At 39.7% G+C, this 17,328-nt stretch overlaps 1 protein-coding gene across 2 annotated transcripts in view; it reads left to right on the top strand.

Annotated features, from left to right (window-relative positions):
• CREB1 (cAMP responsive element binding protein 1) overlaps positions 1–16,886 on the top strand; it is a 37,704-nt gene extending 20,818 nt beyond the window's left edge. For both annotated transcript variants that reach the window (XM_065840402.2, XM_065840401.2), the window contains 6 exons: positions 217–363; positions 2,266–2,366; positions 5,144–5,286; positions 6,702–6,884; positions 8,284–8,434; positions 10,558–16,886. In XM_065840402.2, the coding sequence (XP_065696474.1) occupies positions 223–363; positions 2,266–2,366; positions 5,144–5,286; positions 6,702–6,884; positions 8,284–8,434; positions 10,558–10,702 (864 nt within the window). In that variant the 5' untranslated portion in view covers positions 217–222 and the 3' untranslated portion in view covers positions 10,703–16,886. The remainder of the gene's footprint in view (positions 1–216; positions 364–2,265; positions 2,367–5,143; positions 5,287–6,701; positions 6,885–8,283; positions 8,435–10,557) is intronic.
• Positions 16,887–17,328: the final 442 nt, after the last annotated feature.

Genomic DNA, 17,328 nt, shown 5'->3' with positions numbered 1-17,328 from the left:
TTTGAGCCTGCAGAAATTGTGCGTTAGATTAATTTGTTAAGTAGGTCAGATGTTGGGTTTAGGCAGTTCAGGGGGGGTTTTATATTACGCTGAAACATTTGGGTCATCTAACTGAGGTCTAGAAGAGCCATAATGCTTCACCAGAAAGTGTTCTTGATAGTGAAATAAGAAGATTTTGAAATAATCTAATTTGTGCTCACTGTCTCTTCTTTGCAGGTATCTATGCCAGCAGCTCACGCAACGTCTTCTGCGCCCACGGTGACCTTAGTTCAGCTGCCCAATGGGCAGACAGTTCAAGTACATGGAGTAATTCAGGCAGCCCAGCCATCAGTTATTCAGTCTCCACAGGTCCAGACAGTTCAGGTACTGACTGAAGAAATTCTTAATACATCAACTGGACCTTCAATGATTTCTAATGTGTTTGTGTCCTGGATTGTGTTTTTGCTTATATGAACTTCAAGACCATGTTGGAGGCAAAATCTGTACAGTATTTGGTACTTTCTGACTTTTTTTTCTGTTCTGGTTTAACCACCGTTCGCTTTCAAACATTTCTGAGTTTCATTTCCCTCTAGAATTTGGTTGGTAAGTTTAACAGCTTCCCTTATTTTCTTTCAGTATTTATCTACTTTTTCTCTCTACTGTATAAGAGTTCATACTATTCTGAAGTGAACAAAAGGGATTTTTTAAAATGTAATCTTTAATAGTTAATGAGGCTGATATTCTGGGATGAGAGCCTTTGTTACTTAGAAAACATTTGCCTTGGTTTACAAGACAGATGTCTGTTTGTTAATGCTCCTTAAAATAAACCCATCAGTCCTCATAAAAATGGTTTTAGAATTTGCCTGTAGAGTGTTGTTTGCTTTGTAAAGCCTTAGGTTTTTATCTTCCTTAAAGCAAGACAGATAATGCAATATTATGATATACCTTGAAGACACAGGAGACAGTCAGAAATCTTTAAAACCTGTAACTTCGTTTTTTTTAGCCGTTCCAAGCCCAGCGTTACTGAGCACAGGAAGACAAATTGCTTGGTGTACAGCGGCAACGTACAGCAAGGACTGTACCTCATTCCTTTGCCATTAGTACACTGAGCTCAAAAAAAGGTTTAATTTTGAAAAGTAGAAACTGTGCCTATTGGAAATAGATGTTTAGCTAGGTACTATTTTAAAAAATAATAAGGCATGCATAATTCAAAACTAGGCCATTCTGATAATAATCTTTGTTTGCTCCTTGTCAGCTCTACCATCCTCAGCCATTGGAGTCAAAAGTTTAGAGTTTTAATCAATCAGAGGCGAGCAGTTTTCAGATAAGTGCACAAGTTCTTAGCCCTGGGGTGGAAGATAAGAGCCTGACAATGAAACCACGCTTGGAATTCACCTGGCTCAGCCCAAAGCCAGAAGTGTTTGGAATGCTGTGATATTCAAAGCCAGGTAGTTCAGAGTCAGCCTTGGACCTGTTCAGGCCCCTGTCTGATAACTGGGAGGTTTGGGTGCCAGCAAGATTTGGAACCTGGAGGAGCCCTCCCTACAGTGCATAAAATACCATGCTGTGAGCTCTGTTTCTCACACAGGCATTTCTCTCTTCACTAACTGTCATTAGCTTTTGTATATTTGTCACATGAGTGCAGCCTTTTGGAAAACAGTCTCTGTTTTTATGGATTGGAGATGTTTTTGCGTTCTTGGCACACTTAAGATTGTTGAAACGTGATTGATATATAAACATTTTAGTTTTATTTCATAAATCTTTGTCGTTTTTGAGCACAGATGTTCAGAATTGCAGCACTGCATTATTTTTCAGCATCTTTATGCATGACATTTTCCTGACAATTTCCACCCAAAAAGGCAGTCTCTCTGTAACATATCTACCCAATTATTTGTAAATCGCTGTTTTTCAACCTTGGTATTTTGCTCTTTGTTTCCAAAAGTTTCCACTATCTTAATTTGGTTTTAGTTATTCTCTCCATAAATTTCACTAAAAAATCTTTCCTTGTTTCCTTAAATTTGATGGAAACAAGGAATCATGGAAATCAAAAAGTGTATGGAATTAATGTTTATATTTTCGTATTTAAATTATAAAGGACACCCTCATGGGTAGTGGTCATTCTTCTCTGAATCTGTTAACTAAATGGCATGTCCTTTCTGTTCATTGCCTAGGTAGAAGCACTGTAAAATCCTAGCATTGTACTGTTTTTCGCAGGATGACAACATTTCCTTAAAATAAAGACACTAGAAGTGTCTTGTTAAGTTTGATTGTTGTTCTTATTTACAGATCTCCACTATAGCAGAAAGTGAAGATTCACAGGAATCAGTAGACAGTGTCACAGACTCACAGAAACGACGAGAAATTCTTTCCAGACGACCCTCCTACAGGTATGAAGGTTAAACCAGAACCATTTTGCTTGATGGATGCATAGAGAAACAGTGTATAGTTAATTTTAGATTTACCATTTAACTGAAATCTCTTTTCTGCAATGTCTTTCCATGGAATAGGATGTAGAGATAACAAATAGGAGGAGGAAGAAACCTCATCTGTTACACTCAGTTAAGGCAGAAATGAGCTGAGAATAAGCTAATTGGCAAAATTTGTGACACATTGAGGTATCATTGAGCTGAGTTCCTTAGAGATGGCTTTCGTGGATACTTAATGTTTGAAATACACTGAAGCTTTGCAAGAAAGTGGCTTCTGTATAATCTGTAGTCTGCAAAAAATCAGCTCTATTGTTTTTCATTATTGTTGAAATGCTAGCAGCAATCAAACTTAATTCCTTTCTCCCATGAGACTTTTGATGAACATGTGGTATTCTGTGGCTCAGAGACAATTTCTGCTTGAGCAAAACTGGTTGTTTTTAAGAAGCCAGGCTGTGAGTTGAATGTAGTGATAGGCATCTAGTATCTTGTCATGGCAAATGCTTCTGTGATAACACTGGGTAAGGTGCTCCTTCACATACTGTTAGTCTTGTGTTACTTAATGTATTAAGCCCTTGCACAGGTTTTTCTGGCTGTACTAAATCTCGCTTTTCATTCTTAAAACGTGCTGAATAGCATTAAAGAACAGCTCTGGATTTCAGCAGGTTTTAAGTGACCTGTGGGTTCCTGCTGCTTCAGAAAATTCAGGTGCTCCGTTTTTTCTTTATGAGCATAGCCTTAGAAATATAAGCTAGACTCCAGGCCTGAGTGTATCTCACCTGTATTTTTTTTAGCACTCTCCAATTATTTTCTACCTTTTCCAGCAGCCTTGAAGGCTGTTCTGCTGAAGAGAGTGAAAATCATTGCTGACGATCCCTAGCCATAATAGATATGGGAAAATATTTTTATTTGTGAGGAGCAGTGTTGCTGATGTCCAGGCTGCCACAGGCTTCCTTGCAGTCTGCTTCTGCGGCGACACTCTTGCTTTTACTGTATATGGAAGAATGGCTGAATACTGTGAGACAACAGAGCTAAACAAACAAGCGGCAGAACTGAGAGGAGGGGACTTGTGCATGCGAACTCGTTGAGGCGGACGCCCTTGCCCGCACTGGTGGCACAGCACAGCCTCTGCCCTCAAACCAGATCCTGGTGACTTTGTAAAACTTGTAAGCGCAGCTCAGACTCTGGGCTGGGGAAGGAGTCACATCAGAAAGGCCGAGCCAGACTACAGCTGTGTTTAGTGAGCTCCCGGTTGGCATTATTGAAGCTGTAACTGACCCCAGGGGTAGGTTAGGTACAGATAGGTTCACAGAATCGAATAGCTAGAGCTGTACCTCAGAAACTCTGCTTTGTTCCTGCCACTGAAGTATACCCTGTGTTCCCCATGTCAGAACATAGCTCCTGCATTTGTAAAGCTGCCACCTTACCTTCTATCTTAAATCCACCTTTATGATGGCAAAGGTTGGTTTTAACCACCAGATCACATCTGACAGGAGCTTAAAAAGTGGCGAGCTGTAGTTTCTTCTTTTCTATTTCAAACTCCTTGTGTTTTGTTCCTCATCCTCTCTGCTCTTTCTGTATTTTTTCATCTGTTTTGTCCGCTGGTTTTTCTGGTCTAACACCTAGATTGAAGACTCCCTGGACAGGAATTGTTTTCTTTGTCCAAGTGGTGCTTGGCACAGTGGAGCGCTTGTGCAATGCTGGGGTTCCTGCACGCACACGGAGTCAAAACAGCAACAGCAGAGCTCTGTTTGTCGAGTTGCTTAGCAGAGCGACTGCTCGTCCCAAATAGCTCCATACAGATGTGCTGGCTCCCAAAGCCTTAGGAGCCTTATTTAAGAAATTAGTGTTGTCTTGGAGCTTGGGATCGGCAGCTGCGTTTGCTTCCTCACACTTTGAGTTCTAGTGATAGTCTGCAGGAGGACATAAGGAGAATTACAAAAAATGTTGCCCTTTACCTAAGCAGTGTTTTGCGGTGCCGCAATATGCCAGCAGTGAAAAGGGCCTGACAGTCCTCTGAGGGATGGCGGTTGGTCTAAGCGATACAAATTGCAGTCATGTTCAGTGGGACCTGTAGCTGTGATGTTTTAGCAGTTTTGGCTCTGGATAATTAACCTACGGAAGTAATTAAACAAACTGTGCTGATCTCACAGCTTTCCCAGGCAGGGCACCTGTAAATGTAACTCTGTGATTTTGCTCAAACACTCGGCATTGTCTCCCAGGCAGGTGTTAGATTATAAAATGGTTGCTCTTTATAAGCATTTCTGCCAACTTCCTTTATACTGAGCCCTCTGGCTGAGGCCTTTACGATCTCTGACAAGAAACGGTTCCCCTGATGTAGCGAGGAGATAGGTTGTTACGTGCGTTTGCTTTCTTCAAATCTTCATGTGGCTAAAAGCAGGAAACAGGTGAAAACAGATGAGAGAAAACCATGTTTCTAAGAAAAAGGGAAGGTTGTGATAGCTGCGTCTTGGGTTGAGAAGAATCTGTGGATCTTGGATCTGTGGATCACCTGGATCTTGTGTTGATAAGCACGGCTGTTCTGTGCTGGCTCCTTTGCCCATCTGTGTGTGGCACTTTGTACAATCCTCTCCAATAAGAGTTTGAACATAGTGAGGGTTTTTCATTCTGCACCTTTATTTTCCTTGCTGCCTTACTGCACTTTTCACTTTTCTCCAGCGTTAAATAGACTTCCCCCCCCAATTTTTATTAAAATCTCTACAACACACTGTCTTTGCCAGAAAAATTTTGAATGACTTGTCCTCAGACGCCCCAGGAGTGCCAAGGATCGAAGAAGAAAAGTCTGAAGAGGAAACAGCAGCACCTGCCATCGCCACTGTTACGGTGCCAACTCCCATTTACCAAACCAGCAGTGGGCAGTACAGTATGTAGTCTGAATTTCTCAGTGGTGCTAGTAAGTGGGGATGAGAAGATGAAGAACTATTATTTCTATATAACTGTTTGGACTAGGACAAAACAGGAGGTGAAAATGAGGTTAATTTAGTGTGACTGTTTGATGACCGGTCCTTTTAAACACGTTCCTACTGTAAGTATTTGAAATGTTCAGTTAACTGCTTGCCAGTTAGTGCAGCTAAAGCGTCCTGAGGCAAAATATGAATTAGCTGTAATGCTCTTATAAACGTCTTAATTTCAGAAACCAGATGAGATAATGCAGAAGTTTGTTTTTTTTTTTTCCTGGCAGATTATTAATCCTGGTTCACAAAATTGTAACTTCATTAATAGAAAAAACATTACAGTCTGCAATTTTATTTTTAGACAGTACCGAAAAAATAAGAGCTTCAGCAACCTTGTTTAAACTATGTAATAAATATACATTTCTGTGTTTTCTATATTCATTAGAATTTATAGAGTGCTTTAACTTGGAGGAGTGGGGATACAGCAGTAAAGCTAGAATTCACACACTCTCTCACACAAACACAGTATTAAATATGCAAAAGGGAGAAGGAACTACTTATTTACACCTTTCTCTCAAAATCTCTTAAAAATTTTGTATCTCTCTTTACTCCTTAGCACTTTGCCAAATACCCCACTTAATTTTGTTGAAACTGATGTGGTTAACTCTGCTTTCCTACCGTTACTGTAAAATAATTGCTTGTGCAGATACTTGAGATTCTTGTGTGTCTGTGTGTAGGAACACAGTGAAATTCTGTAAAATCACAAATGATGCTGACGGCGCAGTACACACACAAAAAAGTAAGACTGCTTGAAGAAAAAATTGTGTGAAACTGGACCTTTATGAATGAAAACAGCGCTAGGAAGGTGCTGAGGAAGCTGTAGAGAAGGGGGAATACAGTCAGAAGAGAAAAAAAAATGCCAAAGCAAGAAGAAAGTGAAACACAAAATGGATAGCAACAGCAGCAGAGGAGACTGAAGGGCATAAAGCATGGAAGAGGAGAGGAAATTCAGATGAGAAGAGAGAAAGGACTGAGGAAAAGATGTAAACCAACCAAGAAGAAAATCTTAGCTAAGAAATTCAAAAGTATTCCCTGTGGGAGGATTGTAGCTCCTCTGTGTGATTCTCTTTTGTCAGAGAAACTAATTTGTGTTTTAGGCTGTGAGTTTTGGCCCCCCCAGAAATATGGGTCTCACAAAAAATTGAAAACTTACTTCAAAAGCATTTCTTAAATGTACATTAAAGCCACGCATCTGATTTGAGGGCGTGTAAGGGTTCAAGTGATAGAACTTAGAACGGTATTCTTCCATATGTAGGTTTAATACTGGAAGTTAATGAGTAAATGAGTGTCTTAAATTCCCTGTCCTTTTTGTTTTTAATTTCAGTTGCTATTACCCAAGGAGGAGCAATACAGTTGTCTAACAATGGCACAGATGGAGTACAAGGTCTCCAGACGCTGACTATGACCAACGCAGCTGCAACCCAACCTGGCACCACCATTTTACAATATGCACAGACCACAGACGGGCAACAGATACTCGTACCCAGCAACCAAGTTGTTGTACAAGGTGAGGAGCTTCACAGCCAGTCATTCTGTATAATGTTTTCTCCATGCAGATCAAAGTTGCCAACCTAACTCCTTCAAATGCGCCAGGAAACAAAATTAAGACCTTTGGCATAGATAAGTCTCCAAAATGAGTCAAGGAAATTCCAGGCAAAGCTCTTTGTCACATTTTCTTGGAGCCATTCCGTTCAGATTGATAAAATTATGGATGTTTTGGGTTTACTCCTTAAACAATATATTTATTTTTGGCTTTCCGCACTCTATTTCCTGCATTTTGTCCACATGATTTTTTTAATATGTTCTGCAAAAACTCATGCCATTTTAGAGTTCTGAGCTCTCCCAGTTATCTACAAAAATAATAAATATAAAGCAAAGCATTAAAGTTAGGAAAGAAGGCCATTTGATATATTCTTTCTACAAGGACACTTTAATTTATTAGTAATTTTTCCCCTTTTCAATTACTAGTCATAATTTCTTCCTCTTGTGGCTTTTGTAACTAGTCACCAAGTACTTAATCATTGAGTCTTAGAATCATAGAATAATTTAGGAAAGTGCATTAGGAGAGATCATTTGGTCTAGACCTCCACTTAGAGCAAGCAAGGCTAGTTCAGCTTAGAACAAGTTGGCGGTTTTTATTGTATTAAAATACATGTTTGGGTTTATTAAAAATTGGGAGGCCATTAACAATCTGTTTATTAAAAATAACAGAAAAATGTACCCCTGCTTTTATGGTTGTAAAGCAGGTGATTTGAAAGTTTTCCAGTGAAGATGTCTCCAGGCATCAGTGAAAATAAATAGCCGAGGAAAACAGTATTGATGCATTGATCTTCTGGGTTTTGTGCTCTTAAGGACCTGTGATTTCTTTAGGTGGTGTCATATTTTTGTATGAGCTCAGGCAAATATAACACACTCCTACATTACAGTAAACACACAAACCCAAGACCTAGTTCGTTCTAGAGAAGGGTGAAGGTGAGTGCCTGGCTTGCGCTGTCTCTCTCTTGTTGGAGTAAATGCTATATTTCTACACCCTTTTTTCTGTGCCAGATACTTACACGTGCAGTTTCTCCTTTTGCAGACGGACATTTGGAGCATAGCTAGAAATACCATTTGCCATCCTTCATCTTCTTAAAACTGCTAAAGCTGCCCAAAAAAACAGAGAACTAAAAATAAATGTACTAAGGGAGAAAGAAACAAGAGAAGTCAAGTTGTGAAGCGCAAGTGAAGGCTTCTTCAACAGGAATGCCCAAAACCTTGGACGCGTTAATAAACTAAGGCTGAGATAGCAATGATGACCCAGAGGATGGTTATTCCTCCCGTCCTGCAGCCCAGAGCGCGTGGTTAGAGGGACGAGTTCTGCCCTTCGCTGTCACCAAACTGACACGATGTTCCCTTGTGTCTTTCAGCTGCCTCAGGAGACGTGCAGACCTACCAGATCCGCACCGCGCCGACCAGCACCATCGCACCCGGCGTCGTCATGGCCTCCTCGCCAGCACTTCCCACCCAGCCGGCAGAAGAGGCCGCACGGAAGAGAGAAGTGCGTCTAATGAAGAACAGGCATGTACTTTCAGATCGCTTTTTTGCCTAGCCAGCTCTGCGTAGAACTGGAGTGTTAAGCACTAAGAATCCTGATCTTTTTTAGTCATTTTATTAAATGCTTTCTGGAGAATTTGCCTTTAAATAAAGGTGCAAGGCAAAGAAGCACATCTGCTAATGCCATGAATTGTGACTATGAAACCTTAAGTAAAGGTGTCAGACTCATTCTGTGAGTTAAATGTAGTGGTTTGTCGCCATAAGGAAAAAAGTCATTGGTGAGGACCTTGTACAACTGCAGGTATGTTCTTAAAAACACCAAGTTGAGTTGATTTTTTAGAGTTAACATATTAACGTGTTTTCCTTGCCTTGCCTTTTGGGTTTTCTCCTCTAGAGGCAGAAAGACTCAAGGAAAGGCTAAAGGACCTAAATGACTCAGTGCTTGTCAAGGGACTTTAATGAAGTAAATAATGCTGAACAACAGAGTTCACTTTTAAAAAGTTTTTTTCTACAGGATGTCACCATCTCCTTTTTTTATACATTTTTCTGATATCAGTGAATAGTAGATTCACCCTTTCAGGCTCTGCATTTGAGAAAAAATTAATTAGTATTCTGAATCCCCTCATTTAGTCAGCAGTCTTACTCCAGTAAAATAAGGCTTTTGTGTTTTGGAAATCCAAGAGAAACAATGGGGAATTACCCCCACTTGAGTTAAATTGACAGCTTTTGCAACAGTATCATGTTGTGTGTCGGGCTTTTAGCCTGCCTGCTTAATAGATATTTGCAAATCTAAGCTCCATAGCAAAGCAGGGGAGAGGAGTATAAAGAGGCAGATGGTGAGGTGGTACTTACTGGAGGATTATAGCATAAATATTCATCGATATTATTGTGCAAATTCTCTGTGTAAATTTTACATTTTAAAAGCTCTTTTGTAGTTCAGTATAACTCTAGCTATTCATAAGGAACACCTAATGCACGCAGACTTGAGGTTGCTCAATATACAGCCCAAGCTGGCAAAAAATCACAAAAAGAAAGAAAAGGTTGTCACCCAAGAAGACAGGTTAGTAGTTTGCACTGGGAGGCACTTCTTGATCCAGTTCTACTTAAATCTTATGCTGACACAAGTAACAGCCCCAAATGGCTTAATTTCTAAATGTCGCGTATAGCCCACTGAAGTGCTGTATGTAAGATTGTATTTGTAGGAGTGACAAATCAATACCCGAGTCCTTTCAGGTCTTACAAACTAGGCTTTCTTCATCCTGTCTCATTTGTGGAGCTGAATTTCAAAAATTACTTTCAGAGTCTTCTTACCAGACAGGTCGTGGAACAGACTTGTTTATTTTTAACCTAGTACTACAACTATTATTTCTCTAATAAGAGAAAGAACTGGGTTCAATTTTGTCCTCTCATTTCCCAGAACATCAGCTGCATTACAAATCTATGCAGGGTAATGAAGGGACACTCAGACTCTCCTTTTGAAGCTGCTCTGCTTTGGACCTAAAGGTTCAGGGCAAGCAAGCATGTGTTTACACGTATGTGCAGTGTGCTGCTCTGACAAGCTACCTTCCAGGTATTTTTCAGTGCTGTCCTTGGTATGTTACCAAGTTATCTACAGCAAATTAGTCTTTACAAAACAAGCCTTAAAAGTTTGACTGTCTCAAGATCTGCCTCAGCACGTTAACACTGCCATGTTCTTGGCATAGCAGACAAAGGGAAGAGTTAAGACTATAAAGAGATGAACAGATAAACATTGGTCTTATCTGTGTTGTTATTGTCCATCTATTTATTACAATAAAAATCAATGAAATTATTGCAGTAGCGTTCAACTTGGCCTACAGGCTCTAATGTAAGTCCTGCAAGCAGAATTTTGTCATTGAGTAGGATCCTTTTCTCACAGAAGCAGAATTTCATTGGTGCTGGCTTACTGGGATCTACATGTTAAGACGATCTGTGGATCTTGAGTGTGTGTGATTTGTGAGAAACAATTGTTATTAATGCAACCTTTTTTCCTGACTTGCCTTTCTTAGTGATACCTCCATATTCTAAAAATGGCAGTACTAGGTAATAGGTTTGACCTGAAGAGTTAAGTAGCCCATTTCTGCAGGTAGTTGTTCTGGATTTGAATGGCTTTTCTTTTTGCTTTGCAGAGAGGCAGCACGTGAATGTCGCAGGAAGAAAAAGGAGTATGTGAAATGTCTAGAAAATCGAGTAGCTGTGCTTGAAAACCAAAACAAGACACTGATTGAGGAATTGAAAGCACTTAAGGACCTTTACTGCCACAAATCAGATTAATTTTGGATTCCCATTTTCACTTGTCCGGGTGGGATAGAGACTGGTTCTGGTTATACCCAGACAGACAAAGTAAACTTTTAATTTTCTAAACATTTCTTTTTTTCTATGCGCAAAACTGCCTGAAGCAACTACAGAATATATTTCATCTGTGCTTTGCATCAAACTGTGAATGTTCAAGTACTTGCCTCCTCTTCTCCCCCTACAAGATTATTTTCATCATCAGTCTCAGCGCGAAGAAGAACAGGCTTCTTTCTCATCTCCCCATCCTCTTCAAGGAGTTACAGTGGTCACTTGGGAAGTTACTGTGGGGAGGGTCCTTTTGTAATGATTTCAAGATTTTGTGCTGAGCTCTTTCCATTGCCTTAGAGACAGAACCACCCCAGCCTCTTGGTCCAGAGAACTGTGGGCCACGTACGTGGAGCACGCGCGGTGCAATGAAGAAGCAATGGTTGCCAAATTGGTTTCAGGTATTCATTATGAACTATAAAAATAACACGGCTAAGCAGCATGCCAAAGGAAAGACGCTTCACAGTCACGTTCTTGGTGTGGAGATCACAAACCTTTTTCGACCTAGCCCAGGAGGGGTTTTGGTTTGTAGTCTGTATTAAGCCCTCCTGGACTAGTGAAAACTTCTCCATCCCTCCGAAATGAGCTTCACTGCTCAGTTGTTGCTGCTCAAAGCTTATGTGTGCAAGTGTGTTCAAAGTCCTGAATGCACAAAAGGCAAACACGAGGTTCATAGGATGTTGGTTAGGAAATTATATTCGTGTGGGAAAAGAATTCAGTATTTTGAAAGTACAATAGCGATGTTCAGAAAACAGTCATGTAATAAGCAAGGGTAACACATGAAAGCGCACTGCCTTTTGATTTGCAGGACAACTAAGCAGTTGAAGCGCGGCCAGCTCCACATACGTACTCCCTGATGACAGTATAGCCTGTGTCCCACATCCTCTCAAGCAATGAGGTTATTTCTGTTTCCCTACCACTGTCTCAAGTAACGGAAATTATTGTACTCAATGGAAACACCAGCCTGGTTTGCTAGATTCTTTTTCAAACTTTGAGGCTGCCTTCCATGCGTAAATTAAATTGCAGTATGACAACTGCCAGGACAACCTCAAATATTGAAGAGGACTTCAAACACAGATATTCCAACTTCTGCTTCACAAGGGACAATATTAATTATTTGAACCTGGCCAGGCTAGCTAAATTCTGAATTTATTCAGAGGATTTTTTCATGTACAGGATCAGATATACCAAGTAATTTATTCCTGCAAGTAAAATTACTCACGTGCCTCAGATGTTTGCCACATCAGGTTTTTTTGTACACACTGAGGAACTGTGATCTTTCCCAGATTGACATTGTATAAAAGGTAGTTCATGTTCAAAAACAGCTCTGTACTAAGCATTAGGACTCCAGAAGAATCGTGCTCAAAAAGAACCTAAAAGAATGTCAAGAAGTCGTCCAAAAGAACGTGTCAAAAAGAATCATGTGCAGTTTGTTTCCTGGCCCTCTGAAGCAGTCTCTTGATACACTAACTCGGGTCATTTGATGGAGTAAGTTTACTTTGGCTTATGGTCAAACTTTATATATGAGGGACATATGAATAAGATTCTGGTCTGTACTAATGTCTTGCCTAGCAAAGTGTTTGCTAATATTTTTTCCCATTCACTCTGTTTTTAAGATGAACTTCAAACACAAGCTTCTGGAAGGTTACACAGTCAGTGTGATGTTAGAAGAAGAACATTTGGAAGACTCTGGGCAGTTGAGTCAAACAGCTAAGCAGTATTAAAAGTTCTAGGTTCTCATTTGAGAGGGCATTCCATTTCCAAGAGACTTTAAAAGGAGCAGGGTTAAACTCGTAGCATTATTGTTAAATCTAGAGTTCTCAATAATGACGAATTATGTTTGTATTTCAAGAAGAAAACATAAGTATCTGAATTATGAAAGAATTCATTTTCACAAGTGTTGGGGGGGGTTTATAAATGGTCTGTGTTTATCTGCCATAGAGAACTGACTTTCATGTTTTTATTTAATGCAAGATGAATTTATTACTTTAGCAATGCAAATTTAAAGGAGACCCTAAATTCCCAGCAATGCTTTTATTTTATAAAAAATTCTCTGATTCTTAAAGTCAGACAATACAATCACATACAACAGGTACCAGTTTTTCAGAACTAGTGCTGAAGCAGAAATGTCGATAACGCAGGAGTCATTTCTTGTCAAACATGAAGCTCATAGTGGCTTAATTTACACAGTTATACACTAAATGGTTCCTCCAGCTGAGAAACCCAGAAAAGGCTGCATGTGCGACATCAAGGCTGTTGCTGGTGAGTGATGAGCAGCGTCCAGCACTTGTTGATAGTCACTTGGTACAAAGCCTGGGAGCAGAATGGACCAGGGAGCCTAAACTGGTACCTGGATGGGGTTCTTCTAATACAGGGTTGGTGCAAATTTGTGCAGCAGTGAGAGGAGAACCATGTTACCCGTTTGTCTGTGCGTGGGCTGGAGTGTTATTAGCCTGGACTTCATTAGCAATTAATGTTTCAGTAAGAAAAAGAACGTTAAGTTTTATAGTACGGATGGATCTGCAGGAATCTTCATTATGCTGCACTGAGGATTTAGGGACTTGGATTTCTTTCATGGAAATTTTATATTACAAGAATAAAAAATGTATTAGACCAAGTACAGGGCTGGCTGCGGTTACCCATACATGCTTTATTATTCATATTAACCCCGGAAGGGAAAGAATATGACACAGGAATTCATTCATATGTTATTTACCAAGTAATGAGGTTGGGGTAATCAGCTTCTACAAACTAAGGCCATTTAGAAGTAGGACAGATATGCTGGCAGGGGAGAAGGAGGGTTAGTTTTATATCTCACGATGGTGAGTTTTCAAGAACCGATAGCCTGTTTTACCTGAAGAGAGGGTTAGAAAGGGCTAGATTCATTATGTTCATAATAAACAAGAATTGATTTGAAATATAATTTTTGTAATGTCATTATTTTGCAAAACAACAGCACCGATCAGGCAGTTAAGATATTGTCAGAGGTGCTCTTTTAATTTAGATATTCTTGGAAAATACATATGTATAATATATGTACATATATATATATATACACACAGTATATAATCTACAGCTCTGAGAGCTTTTAAGTCAGGAATGCTGAGTATTATAGTATATGGAGGTCAGAAAAAATTTTTACTTTTCTGTGTGTGTCTGGGTGTGCGTGGATGTGTATGCGTGTGAAAGCTTCCCCCCGCCCCACTAGTTCTGGGCTGCATTATTCTAGCGCTTATTACTGATTTGTTTTGTGCTGTTTCTCAGTTATCCATTTTTCAATAATTTTATTTCATCTTTCTTTGCTCTTGTGAGGTTTGTTTTTGCTTTTTTTTATGGATGGAGATTTTTGAAATGACGTAAACAGTTGTTTCACAAACAACCACCACCCCCCAGAATAATTCACTTTTGTGCTTTTTCTCTTTGGCAGCTATATATCAAAGGCAAAACAATTGCAAAGGTTGTTAAGGTGTTGTTTTCTAAAGGAACCACTGGTAAGACTTCTGTTTTCCTCCTGGGGTAGTGGCGATGCATTTTTATTTAAGCAGCGATTTCACCAGAATCAGGTAGTTGCCAGCACCGTTGCTTGTATCTGAAAGCACAATTTTAGCTCATCGGGACTGTACAGACACCTGCAGGTCCTGGCTCTTCTGTAGTCGGTGTTTGCGTTGCAGAGCGCTGGCTTCTCTGGTACTTGCAGGTTGATCAGAAAATTGGTGGGGTGTTTGGGATCATTAAGAGGCTCAGGAAAATTTAAAAAAAAAAAGATTTAATAAGGAAAACCAGCCCTCATAGTTTCTGATCAAAATTTGTACTGCTCTTTGTTTTTTTTTAATCTGGGCTTCCAGTAGACTGCAGCTGCAAGTAGTCATCTGTTAGTGAAACTGGGCTCTGCTTTTTTTAATAGGTTTTTAATTTATGACAGCCAGCCAGTGCTCTTTGTGGATTCAAATAAAGACAAATCTCCCCATCAAAGCAAGTTCATTATCAGTGGTTGCAAATCTATGACAATTTACAGAGGATTTCTTTGGTTTTCTAAGACCCCGTTTTCACCCTGAAGCTGGTTAGTGATGTAACATTTGCCAATGATCTAACCAAAAGGTCACGTATTTATTTTTGTTACACTATATTCTTTGTAAATGTTTAATTAAAACGTGCACTTTTAAAGAAAAAAAAAAAAAAAGAGCAATTTTTGCTTAAGAAGCTCCCTGGCACAATTGTTGTAAATCCTGCTGCCTGCACACAATTCAGTCCTCTCCTCACAGTTGCCTCCCCCGCACATTTAACTTGCTGATCAGCACCTGGTGTCCAGCAGGCGTTACTGCAAAGTGGCAGGACCGAAGGCTGGAAAGAATTAAGTGTGTGGTGTCTCCGAGCAGCGTGTACAGGATGGATGGGAAATTATTTTTAGAATAGAACTAGTTCAGTGATCCCAAGTGGGGAAGGGAGGTTAATTTGCAAGGAAAGCGAAACTATTTTTCAGTCACTTTATTCCCCTTTTCTTAATTTGAGATTTGGCTGCAAGTTTTACAAGCTGCATTCCAAGAAAAGAAATCAAAAGGCTTTCCATTTCTTTGACACCAGGAAGTAAAGGTACATTGACAATGTGTCGCTCTGCTTTAAAAGGTAAAAAAGAGCACAACCACCTTTCTTTTGCAGGAACAATAATTATTTAGCTATAACCCTGAGATCTGTCACTGTGAGCAGGTTTAAAAAGCATACAGTACACTGATGGTTCTCTGTACTGTGCCTGGGAACTCGTTTCCCTGAGCTTTTGAATTTGCTAGCTGTAAAAGACACTGATTTTGCAGAAACGTGAATGTATCGCGGAGCTCAGTTGGTTTGAGAAGAGCCAGACTGATGAGGAGAACAGGGTGCTGAAATCCTACCTACTGTGTGCTTGTGACAGGTTCAGGTCTGTGGATGGATTTGGCTTAAATCCGTGCATCTTTGGGGAAAAGGGACCAGATCCAGTTGGAAAAGAGGGTTTGTGTTTCAAGTGGTTTTGCCTCAGAATGTGTTTTCGAAATGTATTTAAGCTCTAGTCCACAAGGAGATTTGCTTGGGCTTGTTTGCGTAGCACAAATTGAAGACAGTGACCTGTTTGCGTTCTGGTACTGCCAGTGCAGTTTGTGACTTGCTGTGTCGCCTCAGCTTTATCTTTCTCTAAATTAGGGGATAGCTGAGTTGAGAGCATGGGGAAGGAAGAACTCGAGCCAGGTAGTTATCTGGAAACGGCCACTCTTAACAAACCAACGGTGTTCGGATGCTCTCTACAAGTTGCGTTTTATCCAGGTGCCACTCCATTTTTTTGTGTGTGTGTAATTACATTTATTTATATTAAAACGTTAATTTTTTAAACATTTTAGAACTTCGAGTTTGTATGAGATTTGAAACTGTGCTGCTTATATGGACTTGTAGGGATGGGATGGGGAACGGGGCAAAAAGAGGTGCTAGTTGGCAGCCAACCCCTCCACGGACTTGTCCACAGATCGGTTGCTCACTTCAAGAATTAGTTACTTCCACTCTGGATTTATAATTAGAAATTGTTTTGGAACAATATTCTTCAGGGAAGCTTCCAGAGCGAGGGTTATTAGTCTCCCTTTGGAATATAAGCTGGAAAGAGTAAGTTCACCTCATCTGCATTTCTGATTCTTTACCCAAACCATGTCAGCACAGAACAGGGTATTTGAGCTCGACTCCCACATACTTGTGGAAGTTAAAAGACTAAATGAAAATTCGTTATTGGGGGGGAAATAAATTCTTATTTACATTTCCCAAAAAATCTAGAAACATCCCTGTCGTGGGTTTTGTTTTGGTTTTCGGTTGGTTTTGGTTTTTTGTTTTTGTTTTTTTTTTACGTATTTTTTTGTGCTTTATCTGTGTTTAAAAAAATGTACTGGGTTATAATGCATTTTATTAACACTATGTACATATTAGCTGCTTTGTGTTTCAGAATGGTAGTAATTGCTTTGTATATTAAAGTGATTCTTGTGAATTTGTGAATTATTGTCATAAAGAAGTGTTTTTTCTTACTGTAACCTTTGTGGTATAAACTGTCATAACTCCCTTTTTACACAAACATTTATGTGCAGTCACATAAACATGCTTTAAAAAACTCTATAGAGTCTCTTTTTTGAGCAGGATGTTCCATTTATGCTAATTGAGTGGCAAATGGTAGCTAGAGAGGAATGTGGGAAAAGGTGTATTTTAAGAAGACTCTTACAATCTGAGGCCTGCTGTATGTATTCATGAGATATTTTCCCCAAAGGAGAGGTTTTTAAATCCCAATTACATTGAATTAGATTAGTGAGAAGTTAGATCCTGAAGAACGAAGTTTCTCTTCCACTTCTGATATTGTCAAACCTGCTTACCAGTATTCATTCTGGTGGCAATTAGTTCTGTTGTTTAATGATGTGTGAGAGACTTTTCACCGTTCAAATGTTATTTTTTTCACCCACTTTTAAGCATTCCTGTAAACCACGATATTAATAACAGAGCAGAACAGAAGGCAGCAAACCCTGCAAGGATCACAACCCGGTTACATAATTTGCAAGGCTGGA

Source organism: Patagioenas fasciata, chromosome 7, assembly GCF_037038585.1.
Source record: "Patagioenas fasciata isolate bPatFas1 chromosome 7, bPatFas1.hap1, whole genome shotgun sequence".
NCBI lineage: Eukaryota > Metazoa > Chordata > Aves > Columbiformes > Columbidae > Patagioenas > Patagioenas fasciata.
Note: the sequence above shows the minus strand (reverse complement) of the source record. Positions and strands in the feature narration are given on the sequence as shown.